The sequence below is a fragment of the Penicillium psychrosexuale genome, assembly GCF_028828465.1.
Source record: "Penicillium psychrosexuale strain IBT 29551 chromosome Unknown utg000003l, whole genome shotgun sequence".
NCBI classification, from domain to species: Eukaryota; Fungi; Ascomycota; class Eurotiomycetes; order Eurotiales; family Aspergillaceae; genus Penicillium; species Penicillium psychrosexuale.
In genome coordinates this window covers 644,309-660,025 of record NW_026643188.1, presented here as the reverse complement: position 1 = coordinate 660,025, position 15,717 = coordinate 644,309, and the positions used below count along the sequence as shown (strand labels likewise).

At 47.4% G+C, this 15,717-nt stretch overlaps 6 protein-coding genes across 6 annotated transcripts; 4 read left to right on the top strand and 2 right to left on the bottom strand.

Annotated features, from left to right (window-relative positions):
• Nucleotides 1–2,217: 2,217 nt before the first annotated feature.
• On the top strand, nucleotides 2,218–2,871 carry N7518_004164 (putative RING finger domain protein; the record flags this gene model as incomplete). Its single annotated transcript, XM_057185091.1, has 3 exons — nucleotides 2,218–2,309; nucleotides 2,460–2,636; nucleotides 2,688–2,871. 3 exons carry the CDS (start codon nucleotides 2,218–2,220, stop codon nucleotides 2,869–2,871), a joined length of 453 nt encoding a protein of 150 aa, XP_057041861.1.
• Nucleotides 2,872–2,974: 103 nt separating this feature from the next.
• N7518_004163 (putative C6 transcription factor) lies at nucleotides 2,975–5,227 on the bottom strand (the record flags this gene model as incomplete). The annotated part of the gene is made up of 5 exons (XM_057185090.1): nucleotides 2,975–3,337; nucleotides 3,386–3,668; nucleotides 3,718–4,141; nucleotides 4,201–4,928; nucleotides 4,980–5,227. The coding sequence occupies 5 exons, from the start codon at nucleotides 5,225–5,227 to the stop codon at nucleotides 2,975–2,977; spliced, it is 2,046 nt and encodes a 681-aa protein (XP_057041860.1).
• Nucleotides 5,228–5,908: 681 nt separating this feature from the next.
• N7518_004162 (putative MFS sugar transporter) lies at nucleotides 5,909–7,905 on the bottom strand (the record flags this gene model as incomplete). Its single annotated transcript, XM_057185089.1, has 8 exons — nucleotides 5,909–6,141; nucleotides 6,208–6,306; nucleotides 6,357–6,457; nucleotides 6,516–6,714; nucleotides 6,769–6,856; nucleotides 6,908–7,454; nucleotides 7,505–7,779; nucleotides 7,834–7,905. The coding sequence occupies 8 exons, from the start codon at nucleotides 7,903–7,905 to the stop codon at nucleotides 5,909–5,911; spliced, it is 1,614 nt and encodes a 537-aa protein (XP_057041859.1).
• Nucleotides 7,906–8,500: 595 nt separating this feature from the next.
• On the top strand, nucleotides 8,501–9,728 carry N7518_004161 (uncharacterized protein; the record flags this gene model as incomplete). The annotated part of the gene is made up of 5 exons (XM_057185088.1): nucleotides 8,501–8,789; nucleotides 8,840–8,995; nucleotides 9,058–9,380; nucleotides 9,462–9,531; nucleotides 9,595–9,728. The coding sequence occupies 5 exons, from the start codon at nucleotides 8,501–8,503 to the stop codon at nucleotides 9,726–9,728; spliced, it is 972 nt and encodes a 323-aa protein (XP_057041858.1).
• A 1,303-nt stretch (nucleotides 9,729–11,031) lies between these two features.
• N7518_004160 (putative integral membrane protein) lies at nucleotides 11,032–12,420 on the top strand (the record flags this gene model as incomplete). The annotated part of the gene is made up of 6 exons (XM_057185087.1): nucleotides 11,032–11,203; nucleotides 11,263–11,282; nucleotides 11,342–11,378; nucleotides 11,428–11,495; nucleotides 11,544–12,016; nucleotides 12,075–12,420. 6 exons carry the CDS (start codon nucleotides 11,032–11,034, stop codon nucleotides 12,418–12,420), a joined length of 1,116 nt encoding a protein of 371 aa, XP_057041857.1.
• A 758-nt stretch (nucleotides 12,421–13,178) lies between these two features.
• Nucleotides 13,179–15,655, top strand: N7518_004159 (ankyrin repeat domain-containing protein; the record flags this gene model as incomplete). Its single annotated transcript, XM_057185086.1, has 2 exons — nucleotides 13,179–14,105; nucleotides 14,168–15,655. 2 exons carry the CDS (start codon nucleotides 13,179–13,181, stop codon nucleotides 15,653–15,655), a joined length of 2,415 nt encoding a protein of 804 aa, XP_057041856.1.
• Nucleotides 15,656–15,717: the final 62 nt, after the last annotated feature.

Genomic DNA, 15,717 nt, shown 5'->3' with positions numbered 1-15,717 from the left:
GATTCGATTTGATCCTGATCCTTTCAAGTCTAAATTTCCTATCTCTTTGACTCCTCGGAATGTTCAATTTGCATTTTGTCTACATTTGACGCGTTGGGCTGTAGTGGTTTAGGCCTACACTTGGACTAAACTATACAGTCTGCGTGAAGCGCAAAGCGTGTCCTCGCGTTTGATACAGGCATATTTGAAATCCTCCAGAGTGCTCCGATTAAACGACCGAGGGTTAAACCATTCCATTGGCCTTGATTGCCTTATTTGCCTTCTTTCGCCTGATCTGCCCGTGAGCGCCCAACGCGTGGTAACGCGCCCTCACGTGACCCCACGAGGAAGACTTGCACGTGGTGGAATGTGATCTCTCCGATGATTTTGGGAAACGTGGAATGTCAATATGTTTAGAATATGTTTAGAAAAGAGATCCCATCTCTTGTGTTCGTAGATGCCCGACAAGAGGGCATTCATGGCTCCCAGTTGTAACACATTTAGTGCATAGTGGGCGACCGGTGAGGTCCCCATCTAAGAAAAGCAAAGAGCTTCAAATGTTGGTCTACAGCTAATAGCCTAATAGCCTGCTTAGCAGGAGTCGCCGACTGGAATTCTCGGATCTGAGTGTAAGCCAGTTTGGGGACAATCACTTCTTCTATGGCATTGGTTGTGTTTTTCTTATATATTCGGCCTCCTAGTTAACTATGTTGTACAACATACAAGATTGACTAAGTATAGACCGCTTCAACCACAAATTCGCCATCCAATTAGGAGCATTCCTATGTCTGATCGGCATGCAATCTTATGAATAGTCGGAGCCCCTAAATAGTCACTTCAGGCTGCACCTGATATATGCTGGCTATGTCATCGGTCTGTTGTCCATGTCCCACTCTACTAAGCCGAGTGTGCAGACCAAGACCAGAAGTGTTGATTTGCTCATTGGTTGACGCACGCTAAGCAAGCCAAGGGAAGAAGCGAGAATACCGCGTATGCATGACATCAACTAGAAATGCAACTGCTAGACAGGGAGAGAAAAATATATTTGAATGTGCAGGTCTGCTATTAAGCATACATTAAAGCTAAACGAATGCGACTTCTGAGAAACTCTATTGCTTCGACCAAAGCCTACTAGACAAGTATATGTTTCACATAGCTATCTGACCATGTAAGGAACTCTTTTTATATGTCCCCCTCACTAGTTATCTTTTGTTCACTATATACCATCACAGCCATACGATGCCTACCTAGTAGACCAGTATATCCCTTTCGCTCTGTTATCATCTAATCGTGAGGACTTTCTCACTAACTTGGCAATCGACGTACGGACTGGGCTGTAACTACTGTCTAGTGTTTATTGACCTTACATTCTGCTCGCTCATAGTATCCATGATTCTAATTAGGTTAGATCTAGACCCTAATAGTCCCGATGTAAAATAAAGTAGGAGTCTAGAATACCAGAAAAGAGTCAATACTCCAGCTAGAATCTTCGAAGAATGTGTCCATCACATTAATACAACCCTTGCAATGATAAAGTAGGGAGTAGGACAGTAGAGGCTAGTCGTCTTGGCTGTAAATCAGTGTTACTAGCATTATTCCCAGACCAATCTCGAAAGAATAGCATATGAATATTAGGCAAATACCAAGTAATAAGAAGGCATCTGGTTATATTCCAAGTATCTCGATGAATCCCATGATCACCAAAAGGACAATCCAGCCGATCAACATTCCGCCCCCGGGCTATCCCTTCCATCTCCCAGTGTTGATTGGTTCGATACAAAGCTGCTCAATGCCTAAATAAGACAATCAGGCCAAGAGGAAAACAACCGCCCATCGTACGATAATCCACGTCTTTTCCCCGCTTTGACGCTTGGACATGGGATAGCATCCCCAGATCAATGCATCTTCCCTGTCATTACTGCAATTCTTACCTTGGCCTCGCCTTTGGATTTTGAGGTTCTTTTCTACCTCGGGACTCGTTTCTTCGTATTCTGACTGGTTTCGGCTCTTTGTATCTTTTTCTTTAAGAAATACAGTGCTGTAACACCATCAGACTCTCTGGCCCGGCACGGCGACCGGGCTGTGACACCCACTTTTAGCTTGTGATCACTGGCACTTCGGAACCAAAGCCCTTTGAATCCAATCTTTTATTTCGCTTTCGATCTTGGTCACTATCACACCCTTCTCATCGACCCGACTCTGACCGTTCGTGCAACAAAGAATCTTGAATTCGGAGAGATGGCTGAAGATGCGAAACTGAAGAAGAACCATATGGCGATAGTCTTGGGCATCGGACTTGGAGTGGTGCTGCTCATCGCACTTAGTTTGATGTGAGTTAGATTCGATTTTTGCATCTTAGTGTATGCTACCTCTTGTGTCTCCTCCATCCTTTCCCCATTCTCACCGATACATTTCCTCCGTCGGTTGTGACATGTTACATAAACCATGCCACTCCATCCCACGCTAACCGTATCATTCAGTCTGACAATACTCATCAACCGCCGGGACAGGCAGTCATTCTTGAGATCAAGGAAAAATCCTACTGAGCGGTTGCGCAAGTTGGACAAGGTCTCGCCAACTTGTACCCTCGAGAAGTGGTGGGCGACCACGAAGGGGAATCTCGGACTGTCTGAGGCCGTCGATGGACAGTTCGTTTGGTATGTCTACCTTGCTTTTCCGGTAGAGTAGTGGCTGACCACTCTGTTCAGCGCCGTTTGTTTGGAGCAGGTAGACCGCACGCAGGAGATCCGCGACCTGCGGTGCTTGCACGTTTTTCACCGGGAATGCCTGGAGAAGTGGTTCTTGGGTGACCACTTCAATTGCCCGCTGTGTCATCGCGCATACTATGTGGCCGACACACCTCCCCGCACAGATTATCTGTGGATGGTATGACCAGATACAGCCAATGATTGGAAGGGAGGGGGTAATACAACAACGATGTGATGAATAAATATTTACCTCTAAATCATCTCCACGATAATGCAATGACCAAGGTTTAAGGCGCAAGGCCCTCGGTAAGGGGCATATAATCGGGATTGAAGTCCCAGATCGTATTGTAGTTTGACCAATTGAGGAAGTTGTCGAGGCCTGTTGTCACATCGTCCACTACATGCTGCTGCACAGGCTGTGGATCGAGTAACTGATCAAGGATGCGAGACAGCTTTTTCTCCGCTTGTTTGCAGGTATGATAGTTGCCGTGACCGGGGCATGCGACCCACGATAGGAAAGAAATAAACACACTGAGGTTGCGGATCAGCTCAGCACGTGGGAGAGGAACAGTGTGTGGACCGGGCTCATGCGATTGGCGCAGGAGTTCAAGGAGAAGGACGCTGGCGGAAGGAACACCGTACGTGAGGACCTGAATTTATTAGTAGATGTCTATGAGTGGCAGACATGGATGACATACGATCCAAGAAAAATGCCGGTCTAGATCGACCATTGGGGTTCGGAACGAATTAATCTGAATGACGATAGCAAGCACCCGACGAGATACATCGCAAAGATCTGCTTGTCCGGTGTTCGTGTTTTTGGCGACTGCTCGATAGAGTAAAAATGAGGTGTATAGATAATCCAAATAGAAATAGACAATAGTAAGCCACCCATCATGGAAATGGTCGTTCGATCGCCGGTCATATCGAAGCTGATCCGGAGATGACTGCCATATGGCGCGCGATTTCTCTTGGATTTCTCTATTATAAAGTCAGCACTAAGAAAACATGTGAATTGGAAAAGACATACTCGGATTTCTGGATTAAATTGTGTTGCTCACGAGTCCCCAGTACAACCTCAAGAGTTTCTTCCCGAATGATAGCTAGCTGATAGCGTAGGCGAGTTGGGGTCACTAGGTGTAACTTCCCTTGACTGTTCCATCCGGCGCTGTTTAGCTCCGAAATAGCATTGCTGAGGACATCTCCACCTGCAACCAGGACTTCGTCGCTCAGATCTAATGGAGCATCGAGTGTGCAGAATCGACCATTCATCAGTGGCGGCCGCCCAACAAATGTTGCTATCATCTTGTCCATATAGAAGGAAGCAACAAAGCAGCGCCTCCGCCACTGGCGAAGAAAGAATGGGCAATTCTCAATGCAATTAGTCTCTAAGTGTAGCCCAGCTGCATAAATCGTGGATACCAGGTCCCCCAATCGACGCCATGCTTGATAGCCTAACAGCTGGTCAGTAAATCGATAGGACGTGAGATCTTACAGAAAGGGAAAGTCTTACTGGAATCACCATATTGTTGTGTTCGCAACATAGCATCATTGAATTGCAACATTGCCAGCAATTCGTTTGCAGACGATGTCTGGTCACAGAAACCAAGGCATACGGTACTTATCACAGTAACCTGCTCTAGTAACCGGTCTTTTGCTCGAGGTTCATCCGAGCCCCGCGTAATGTCAGGGTCATTGTCTGGCGTAATGGCCAATTGCATTCCGCAAAGAGCGAAGATAGACCCGAGTGCCTCCCAGCGGAGGTTGTGACCGGTGAAAGAGGAACAGTACTCCTCGACTGACATAGACTTGTGAGTCCGCATCGGGCGGGAGGTATTTTGAAATATTTGATTCGCCAAATCTTGTAGCTGTGCCGTCGGATCACTGGAGAACCCGTCAAATATATCGCGCACCGACCGCAGAAGTTCGTCTATTACGATTTTAGGCACGACGGTGTTGTTCCATGTCCGACCATAGAACCGAGTAATCAGCATATCACACACAGTGAGATTATACAAAAACCGCAGAACATCAACCCCGGATTGAAGTCGATCGGGTTCCACTGCCAACCCCGCAGAGGAATCTGTGCTCTCTTCGGGCTCGAACGAAATCTCACTGCGATGCTCAGTCAAAACCGCAGAGTAGCTTGTCGATCCCAGATATCCAGGAAGAGCTGCGGGTGGTTCCAATGGCGTGAAGAAGCGCCCATTGCCCAGTGAGCCTGAGCCTGGACTGGAAGCACTGTTTCTACATATTAGTATGGGCCTATCATCCGTTGCAGGAGATGCTTACTTTGAAGTTGCTTGACTGGTCAATCGACTAGAGACTATCGCAGGATTGACTGAATCGGATGGTCTCCGTCTAGTCATCGGGGCTGGATGATAAAAACATTTATCGCTGATTCTTTTTGCGGTGCATCGGCGACAAACCGGCCGGTCATGGTCACATCGCTGTTTGGATCTCCGACAGGGTTCACACGACTGCAAGGTGCCGTTTTTGCGCGTTGCGGGCGATGCAGAGCGCCGATCGTCGTTTCTCATGGCTCGAGAAACAACGCATAGAGGTATATGATCGATGAAAGAAAGACCTCGGGAAAAATGATACCCGCGATGTTTGCCTTGTCCAAATTAGGTTTAGCGTGCCACATCTAGGAGGTCGAAGTATGAGAAAGCGAGAAGGTCAGTACAATTCAACATGGAAACTTGCAGATATATATATTTTACTGGGCTGCATGTTCTGCGGAGAGGCATGAAATTTCTGGAACTGGAACCCTTCTTGACACGATATAGGGCCTTCACTGACGCCCTGCAATTTCCTTCCTCAATAAATCGTCTTATCGTCTATATATCCCAAGCTTGCCTATTTTCCTCATTCGTATACTAGGCACGATAAGTTACCTGACTGAGACATCGAACTGTATAATCAGACTTATCTTGAGCTCATTGTGTTTCAAAGACATAATTGGGTATTGTCAGTTTCAATACTGAGGAAACTTGCTGATCATTTACAAGTTGAAGTGATTATGAGTTACCAAGACGAAATCTAAAATCTAACCAATCTAATCCCCGGTCAACCACTTATGCAGCGTGGGGTAAGTTTCCCTGTTTCGATATAAGACATGAGTCAACAATAGACTCAACCTCGGAATAATTCACCCAGGAGTTATTCCTTGTCGGCAGGCCACTCTCCGCTCAAGAGCTGAAAATACTCGAAGGACGTGTTTATTCTGCTTTCGGCACATGCTGCTCAGCCCCGTCTGTTGACGACGGCTTAGTTTCCTTCTCTAGCTCTGAGCCCACAGATGATTGAACGTCATCTGTGGCTAGCTGGTGGTCGAGCTGAGCTTTTTCCTCGTCCGTGGCGCCGGTGAGGTCAAAAGCAACCTCCTCGCCGAAGTTTTTGGCGATTTCCTCTAGGGTGAGACCAGCAGTCTCGGGGAAGAAGAAGTAGATGACTGCAATTTTAGTTAGCGAATTTTTAGTTGACGGGTCGGTTTGATATTATTAGGAAGAAAACATACCGGGAATGAAGAATGCAGACCAGCAAATAATGACAAGATAATATTTCCAGCCGACATTCCCGAAGCCCATGGGGGCGGTTTGCAGGAGGATGAGGGTGGCTAAGTATGTCAGTTAGAATTTGGAGGCGAAATTATAACGAACAACTTACCAGCAAATTGACCGAAGAGAGAAAAGCCCATTCCAATTGGTCGGATTTCAGTCGGGAAGATCTCGGAGACATAGAGGTACATGGTGGTATCACAGAAAGTACTGCAGGAATGTCAGCTCGATATATTCAGCGGACTTGATATGTTGAAGTTTGACTCACCCCTGGAAGGCCAGATAAAGGTACATGAAGAATATACCAAATCCATTTCCGACCTTGTTGGTTGTACCAGCATACTGGGCGGTCATAGCAGCCAGACAGGATGTAGACACGATAATGCCGACAAAGCCGGTCATGTACATGCCGCGCCGGGAGTTAATTTTATCATGGAGCCAGGCGCCCAGAGGATTGTAGATGACACCTGAGCTAGGTTAGCCAACTGGGTACACAGTAGATCCTGGATGTTTATGCTCACCAGCTGTTGTCAGCCAGACAGCACTCAAGAGCAGAGGCATGCCACCCTCCATGCCCAAGTTTTTGTATAGAAGAACAGCGTAATTGTTCTAGCCGTTGTCAGTGGGATATACTTCTCAATCGGATATTACCACACTTACAATGATCAAAGGCCCGCCAAATTCAGCGCCCCATTGGGCAAGGAAACCGATAGCCATTCGCTTTCGGTATGTTTTCCTTGTAAAGACAGCTTTCCACACGCTGCCGTAAGTAGCTAATCTCTCAGCCTCGAGTCGGATTTGCTCTTTCGTCTGGAAGAACTCCTCCTTGGCAGCCAAGTTATTCGGGTCATCTGGTGATTCACGGAGCCGTTCGAGAACATGCTGCGCCTCATCGAGCTTACCCTTCGAAATCAACCAACGAGGTGAACGCGGGAGCCAAGGAGATCCCAGAAGCAGCACCAACGCGGGCAGACATTGCAAGGCGAGAGGGAATCTCCAGCCAAACCCAGATAGGGGGCCTGTTGCATAGTAGCAGGCATACCCCACCCATCCCGAAAGCATATATCCGAAGACCAAGAAAATGGCATGGTGGCCGACAAGCCAGCCACGGCGCAGAGCACTCGACATCTCGGAAAGATACATAGGGCAGACGGTTACGAGGATACCGATTCCAAGACCACAAATGAAGCGACCAGCTTGGAACATACTAAAACTTGTCAGCGCCAGTTTAACCCTCGAGCAAGAGAAGCGACATACGCCAGTGAATTCGAGCCGGCTTGAAGTGCTCCTCCAAATAGAGAAAAGAAGGCACCGAACTGGATGTTTGCCTTTCGGCCAAAGAAATCACACGACCACATTATAAAAAGTGTACCAACAGCACCACCAGCACTGAAAACACCATTTGCTGTCGAGATCGCGGGGGTAGTGATTGTCGCGTATCCCGGTTCACCCTCGGCGGGCAGGCTGAAGTAGGCATACCATCCTGGCTGGCCGATTGTACTGGAGATAATCGAAGAGCAATATCCATATGTCTATTTGTGTCAGTTTGGTGAATAGCAGAGATCTGAACATATCTGCGAGCTCACCATTGACCCAACAGCCACAAAAACGATAACCAGCCTGTTATAGGAGCTGGTCTGAGACCCGAACCTACCCATGATGGTATGTTGTAGTCCTTACAAATTTTAATGAATCAAGGGTGTATAATGAAGGATATCAGCATCGGGTTTGAATGGGGGAGAAATTTCAGCATGTTTGTAGCCGACAATAAGTAGGGGGCCCCGTTGGGGTGCTCTGTGTATGGCCCACCGAGAGCTGCATAAAGTTCGCAAGAAATACAAGTGGCTTGCCGATCACGGCACAAAGACTTTTGAGCCTAGACCCTGAAATTGCGTATTGTCAACATGCCAAGTTAAGTAACGCTCGTTTGTCGAGTGAAGTTCGTTTCCAGCATGCTATACCAAGTACAACGTACATACATACACCCTGTGAGCGTAGTATGTTGTACAGAATACTCCGCGGGGGTCCAATTGCGGAGCCATTAGAGTGCGGATCCCGTTCCGAGGCTATTGAGACCTTACATCTCCACAACGGAGGTGCTCCGTACGATGTCAGGAAAAAGGTCCTTGCGGTCCGTGCTAGTGTCATGCACGAAGTTCCATTTAGAAAAAGAACACGACATCCCGGGCTCTATAAAGTATACTTTTTGTTCCCAACTTTGAATCGCAGAAACCACAATAGAACAGCAGAACGATGGCCCAATCTCCATTTGACACCCCGTTTGATCAGCTCCCGAATCCAAAGCAGGTTTGGCTAGGAAAGCCAGGTAGCTATGAAGAGGGTCTAGGGAAATTAGCCATCCTTACCCCTGAAGTCGTCGCCGCGGCTTCCGCCAGCGAGATAAGATGTGGTCGACGCGTCACAATGGGATGGGAAATGACGAAGTTGGATTATCCTAATCTCAACCGTCAGCCATGTCACCATCAGATTGTGCCTCTTCTGGGAGGTGTGGCATTCGATGACATCTATACTATGAACCCACGTGAGTTGAGAGTGATTCTGCTATTCTCCCTTATATTGACTGTTTGACAGAGCAAAGTAGCCAGTGGGATGGCCTGCGCCATTTTTCCCAGACAGTACCTGGTCAGTCTGAACGTCTGTTCTACGGTGGAACGACTAGTGAGGAAATCAATGATCGCCAAAATGATCGAATTGGTCTTCAGCATTGGGCTAGAGAGGGTATTGCAGGTACACATCCCCTTCAGATGAATACACGACTCCCCTGATACTATCTCACACAATTGCAATAGGACGTGGAGTCTTGATCGACTACGCCACATGGGCCGAGAAAAAGGGGATTAAGTACACCACATTCTCGACCCACCAAGTGCGCTTTGCCGATATCCTTGAAATTGCCAAGGAGAATAAGATCACGTTTCAAAGGGGTGATATTCTGTTCGTCCGTGTAGGAGTGACCAAGGAGTGGGACACGTCCATGACAGACGCCCAAAAACAAGCTTATTCGGATAACCCCAGCCCGGAGCATGCTGGGGTTGAAGCGACCACAGAGGTCCTTCGCTGGCTGTGGGACACTGGATTCGCCGCCATCGCCAGTGATGCAATCAGTTGGGAGGTGAGCGATAAGAAAGATAGACCACAAATTTCTCTCGATATGTGGCAAGCCGATCAAGAAACTCAACTGACAGATCCACAGGTCTACCCACCACAATCCCCTGACATATTCCTCCATGAATATGTGCTTGCTGGATGGGGAATGCCGATCGGTAAGTCGCCGGGACGTTTTACCCGAGTTCCGCAGGTCCATTATATTGATTCATAACCAACAGGGGAACTATTCGATCTTGAGGCGCTGGCACGGACCTGCCAGGAACTCCAACGGTGGAGCTTTTTCGTGGCATCTGTACCTTTGAACATGCCCGGTGGGGTTTCCTCGCCTCCGAATGTGATGGCTATTTTCTAGGTCCAACTTGTCTGCGGAGTACGATGTACATGTACAATATATGGAGTGGTTTGTCACATAGTCAATCAAGCATCCGGTAGTCATTGCCGGTACCTGGGTAGATTCCCTATATAAATCCCATTGACTGGCCGGCTCGTGTGGTGCCGCACCGTTGGAAGTGTCGAAATTCCATGCTAGCCCACTAGAGTGTACAAAGTACGGACTCAACGAGGGCAACTCGGGCGTGATCAACCGTCATGGAAACGTTGTACATTATGTTCTAGACTGTTCGCCGAAGGCTCGAGGCCGAACGGACCAGCGGAAAAGGATCTACGATGGACACATCGACACGGCAACAAAATAATGATACGCGGTAAAGTTTCCTAGTAGAGATAAAATAGAGAGCACAACGTACGGAGTAGTCCGTACACTTTTTGCCTCGTATTTTTGACTTCCGTTTTCTTTTGGGGGCCAGGATAACTTATCCAAATCTCCACCATCTGTAGCGGACGGACCCTGCGATCCACAACCTATACAGGTTCCACTTTAATTGACGAACCTGCGTCTTCAAAACATGCCGTCGTGGGTCAAAAGTGACCTCTGGAAATCATGCTGTGCGCAACCACGGTTGATGGAGCCGTTCGGGTCCACTTCCCGTATAGACTAACTCAATTTCAAGCCCAGAAATTGTAATTACAACGTGAATGCCAATATGATCAAGAGAATATGCAAGCGTGTATGTGCATATATGTATTGCTTGTTCTGAGCCGCTATAAGCATTTTATTGGCTTGATCTGGGCAGTTCATGCCAGGAAGATATGTAGGTCGAGTTCCAGGTCATGTACAATTACGATTTGTCATTTACATGACAGCATGAAAGCTTGAATGCACGCAACCGTGTATTTGTGTGCACCGTGCACCAGGGGCTACATACACACTGTAGGTACAATGTATCCAACGTATGATCGTAGTGCCAAAGCAAGACAACAGAAAAAAGTTGGCGAACCATACCACCGAGGAGTAACATTTTGTTATTTACAGACTTCAGACATGAATAATTGATTAATCCTGTTGTATTTGTGAGTAGATAATAGAGTTCTGCTGGTTCTTCTGTTTGAAACGAGCCGATCATAGGTGATCAATAGCCCGATTTCAACAATGCAGCTTCGTAAAAGCATGTCAGTTTAAAATTTCAATCAGGGATGTCTGAACCCTATTTTCTGGCCCTTCTATTTTCTAGATTCTTGGCTGATATTGCTTAAAAGATGGGGATGTCTTGAAGCGCCTGGCCCCGGTACTGGTTCTAAACTTACAGCAATCCGTGATGTCCCCCATGCCGTTGCTGGAACGGGGCTCTGACAATGCGTCCATTGATCGGAGTGTGCAGAACTGGAACTACGCCTGCCAGTCATTATGTATCATTGGCATGATGGTCTTCTTCGGTCTTCGTGTTTATACTCGGTTGTTCATTCTCAGCGGATTCGGGAAGCAGGATTGTGAGTGAAATTTTTGGATGGAAGCGTACAGAACAGGTGAATACTGACAGCCTCAATAGGGATATGCACAGCTGCCTGGGTAAGACTACTACATACATGGAAAGAGGGCAACTTAGGCTAACAGAATATCTTGAACAGTTCCTCGGCATCTGTTACTCAATCATTGCACTCCTCAGTATGTCTCTAGTACCACAGGTGACAGGCTATATCTAACGCAAGGACAGTGGGTCATTACGGAGGAGGCTTACACTGGACGGATGTCCCCGAGGAGAACAAGATTCCTTTCCAAAAGGTATACAAAGCACACGAATGATGGGTATCCAGACTTCTGACTCTCTAGACTATATACGCAACAATGGTCATGTATGGACCAACAGCCTATCTCACAAAATTGTGTCTCCTCTGGATCATGATTCGTGTATTCAGCCCCTTCCGAAAATGCGTCATGTTTATCAAGGTCTTTATGGGAATCATGTTGGCCTACTACATCCCGGCTGTCAGCGTCAAAATCCGAATCTGCAACCCCATCGCCAAATTCTGGGACCAGAGTATTGACGGCACATGTTTCGACCAAACATCGATCATTTTGGCTGATGTCGTCGTCAGTGTGGTCAGTGATTTGATCATTCTCATCTTGCCATTACCATTAACTTTGACTCTGCAAATTTCTACAAAGAGAAAGATGCGGGTTATGGGTATTTTGGGAGCGGGCGGCCTGGCTGTTGCAGCCAGTATCATCCGGTTGGCACTTATTGTCGTTACCGGACAGTCGAAGGATCTTTCTCGTACGTTTATGAGAATCAATATGCTAGGGTACGTTTTCTCGGCCTATCTTTTTGACGATGCATTCTAACTGCGAAATTCTTTCCAGTAATGCGGAAGTCTCCATCGGCGTTATCTGTACCTGTCTCCCTTCTCTCTCGGCTCTCATAATTCGAATCTACCACGAATATTCCAGCAACAAAGTAACGCTCGAGTCCGACTACAAAATGAGCGCGATACGAAACCGGGGTACAATGGATCGAAGCAAGAATCAAATGAGTGTTGTAACGACAGGCTCGGACGAGGAGGTACTCATGCACAATGCACAGGCAAATCCGAAGTTCGAGACAATAATCCACGGCAATAGTGAGAAAGGAGGTCCGCCAAAATTGACATTCAATGGCATAGGAGTGACCCGATCTGTTGATGTGTCAACCTCCGTGGAGCCTCGGTGATTCTGAGTGATACAAAGAACGATGTCAATTTCGTTTTAGACGAGAAAACAACCCTGCAAACTATGACGCTGGGTCGATACATCTTCAATATATTTAATGACATATCTCATTTTCTTTGTGATTAATATACGGTTCTTGTTGGGAGCCAAGTCCTGCATTATGCCTTATGCCGTCGGTCGAGTGCAGATCCAATCAAAGAGCCCAGAATCAACTAGGGGACTGGCCTTGATATGCAGACTGCCGTACGGAGTAGAATAATTCGAACTCGTTGACCGCCAGGTCCAGAACCCCCTGAATTCACCCGTCCCATATCCCATCAGTGAGAACCCCCTCTGGTTCTATGGCACCAATATCACAGGTCCTTGCACTACATTCATATATATCTATGCATCTTTCCTGTTAGTTAGGTATCTATAGAACAAGAACACTATGGCAGGTACTACACGGGCTTTGGGAATACTGCATACGTACCTTTGCTTATGTCGGTACCCGTGGACATATAGAACCCTCAATGTCCTCAATTGTATAAGAAAGAGATAACAGATGTACAAACCATGTCTAGAATTTCTCTTTAAATACACACTCCACTCTATTCGAAGCTATTTCACGCAATGTAATGATACCTCTGGGAGTCTTTTTGAGACATGGATTAATTGCACCACGTCATGACTCCAGTCTCCACCCTCAAACATCTAGATATTTATTTTGTACACAATCAATCCTTCTGCTCATCTCTCCATTAGATGCATATACTCAACATGCCGTCCTACGTGTCTTTCTCTCATCTTCCAGTCGAGGTCATCTACTTAATTGTCGACCTCCTCGAGCCAGCACGTTACCTCAACTCGTTGGCGCAGACATGTTCGCGGCTATATCTGCTGTTGACCCCAATGCTCTATCAAAACAGCACTCGCTCATCACACGGGTTCCCCATTGTATGGGCAGCACAGCATAGCTCCGAAGGGACCATTCGCCAAGCATTTGACGTTGGAGCTTCCACATATTCATGTCATTACAACTTTCAACAATCGCTCGTCGCAGCAGTGAACAACAACCATGAGACCATCGTCCGACTGATACTGGAACAAAACAAAGACCCTAGTATATTCACAAAAATGCAGAGCTGCAAGCTGTGCAAAGGTCAGAAATCCGATGCCGCCGCCTCGAAAGTTCTCAATCCACTATATGCGGCGGCATTGCGTGGCAACGTGGCCATTGTCAGGCTCTTGCTTGCCTATAAGATAACTTTCGAACATGGTTGCGGCGAATGTACTCCGATATGCTCCGATATCGTATTTGCGGCAGTAAACAGCGGACACCTAGCCGTTATGCAAGTTCTCATCGAGGCTGGCTACGCCTGGGACGACAAAAGAAGAAGATACGAGGATAAGACACCACTCACTGTTGCAGTCGATCAGGTTGATGCAAGAATGGTTGAATACTTGCTGGACAAAGGGGCCAAACCCTCGCGTGATGATAAGCCACTTCTTGAGTCTGCCTCGGAAAATGGGCACCTTGAAACGGTCAAATTGCTCCTGGAACGTGGAGCAGAGCCTCAAGGAAACGCCCTTTCTTGCGCGGCTGGCAATGGCCATGTGGAGGTCGTGGAAGTGCTCTTAGAACATGGGGCGGATCCCGATCCTGATATGGTTCGAGGGTGTCTGGGTACACTCTACCATGTAGCTGTAAGTGGTCAGCTACAATCCTTGATCTTCTGTTGGCGCGTGAAGTGGATATATACCCCAAGGACCCAAAGAAAAAACGCTACTTGTTATCATCCATAATCGAAGATGAACTCTGGCGATCAGTTGAGAGGCAGAAGCGGACTGCTTTCGCTGTTTCCTTTCGAGCCCTCGCCGATTTTGAGAACATGATAGACCACGGAGATGACCTAGCACAAGCTGAGATTCTGTACATAGCTATTGGCTATGGGTGGGATGATGTTGTCCAGCGTGTTCTGGAGCAGGGCTTTTCCGCAGATGGAATCTATCAGCATTTTAAGGTGCGGTATAACAGGCCTATACTCCAAGCCATTCAGAACGGTGATATTGGAATTACCAGACTCTTGGTTGAGCATGGTGCCAATATACAGGAGTACCAGGGAGAAAGCAAGGATGAAGGCGCGCTATCCTTGGCAATCCAATTGGGCAATGTACAAATTGCAGAGCTTTTGATCGACCACGGGGCTGATGTAAATTGCATAAGCAGCCGCGGAGAAACTGCTTTGGCCGAGGCGACGGCATTGGCATCCGAAGACATATTTCGCATGTTGCTTGATCGAGGAGCTGATCCGACGAAAACGCCATTATATACCGATGAAAACGCCGTCACCAGAGCATTGTACTTCGGTGCAGTGGATGCGGTACAGATCTTGCTTGAGAGAGGCATTGCATTGGAAATGCCCCCGTTGCCCCAGGAGCAAGGAAAGCCCACGAACCACCGAGGACTCTATACCCCAAAGAATCCCAAGACATTGCTAGAAGGGGCATTCTTGGGAGGAGAACAAATGGCGGAGCTGGTCTTAGACCGGGGACTGTTGAAGATTGACCCTGAGAGCTATGGGGCGCAAGAAGGATTAGAGCACGCTGTCCAACTTGGAATGACTGGGGTGGTGAAGCAGCTACTTGAACGAGGAGTTGATCCTAAAATATCTTTACTATCCGGTCGCCAATCTTTGATAGTGACTGCACCATATTCTCCAGCCACTGACGGTAGCATCAATGCTACAGCCATTCTTGATATGCTCTTAGCCCATGGTGCTGATATCGATGAACGGCGGCTTCCTAGCATTACACCCTTATATCGGGTCATCTTGGATGTCAACTCCGGAAATCAGCAGGTGCGACTCTTGCTGGAGAGAGGCGCAGATCCCTTCGCGGTGCATGCTTGCTATCGCGCACTCGTTACAGACGCAAGCGATGACAATTTCAACTCAATACTCAGGGTCAAACGGTCAATGCCTAGCCCCGATACCTGGCGTCCCAAAAAAACGTTTATATTTGTGCCGAATTTGAGCGAACTGGAAGATGACCCATTCCTTGCATGCATGAGACGGGGCGATAAAGCGATGCTTGAGGCCATGCTTGACGCGATTGATCAGAAAGGAATTCCCTTAGAAGAGTTGAAGGATAGACTTGATCGAGCCCGGATGGAAGCGACTGAGAGTGGGAACCTGCACCTTCTACCCATTCTGCAGGATTATTACTGGGTAAAAAATATCCACGCAAGTACATGAAGATTTTCAAAATGACAGGATGTTATTTGCAAATAAATTGGCTTGAATGATGCTGTAAACAC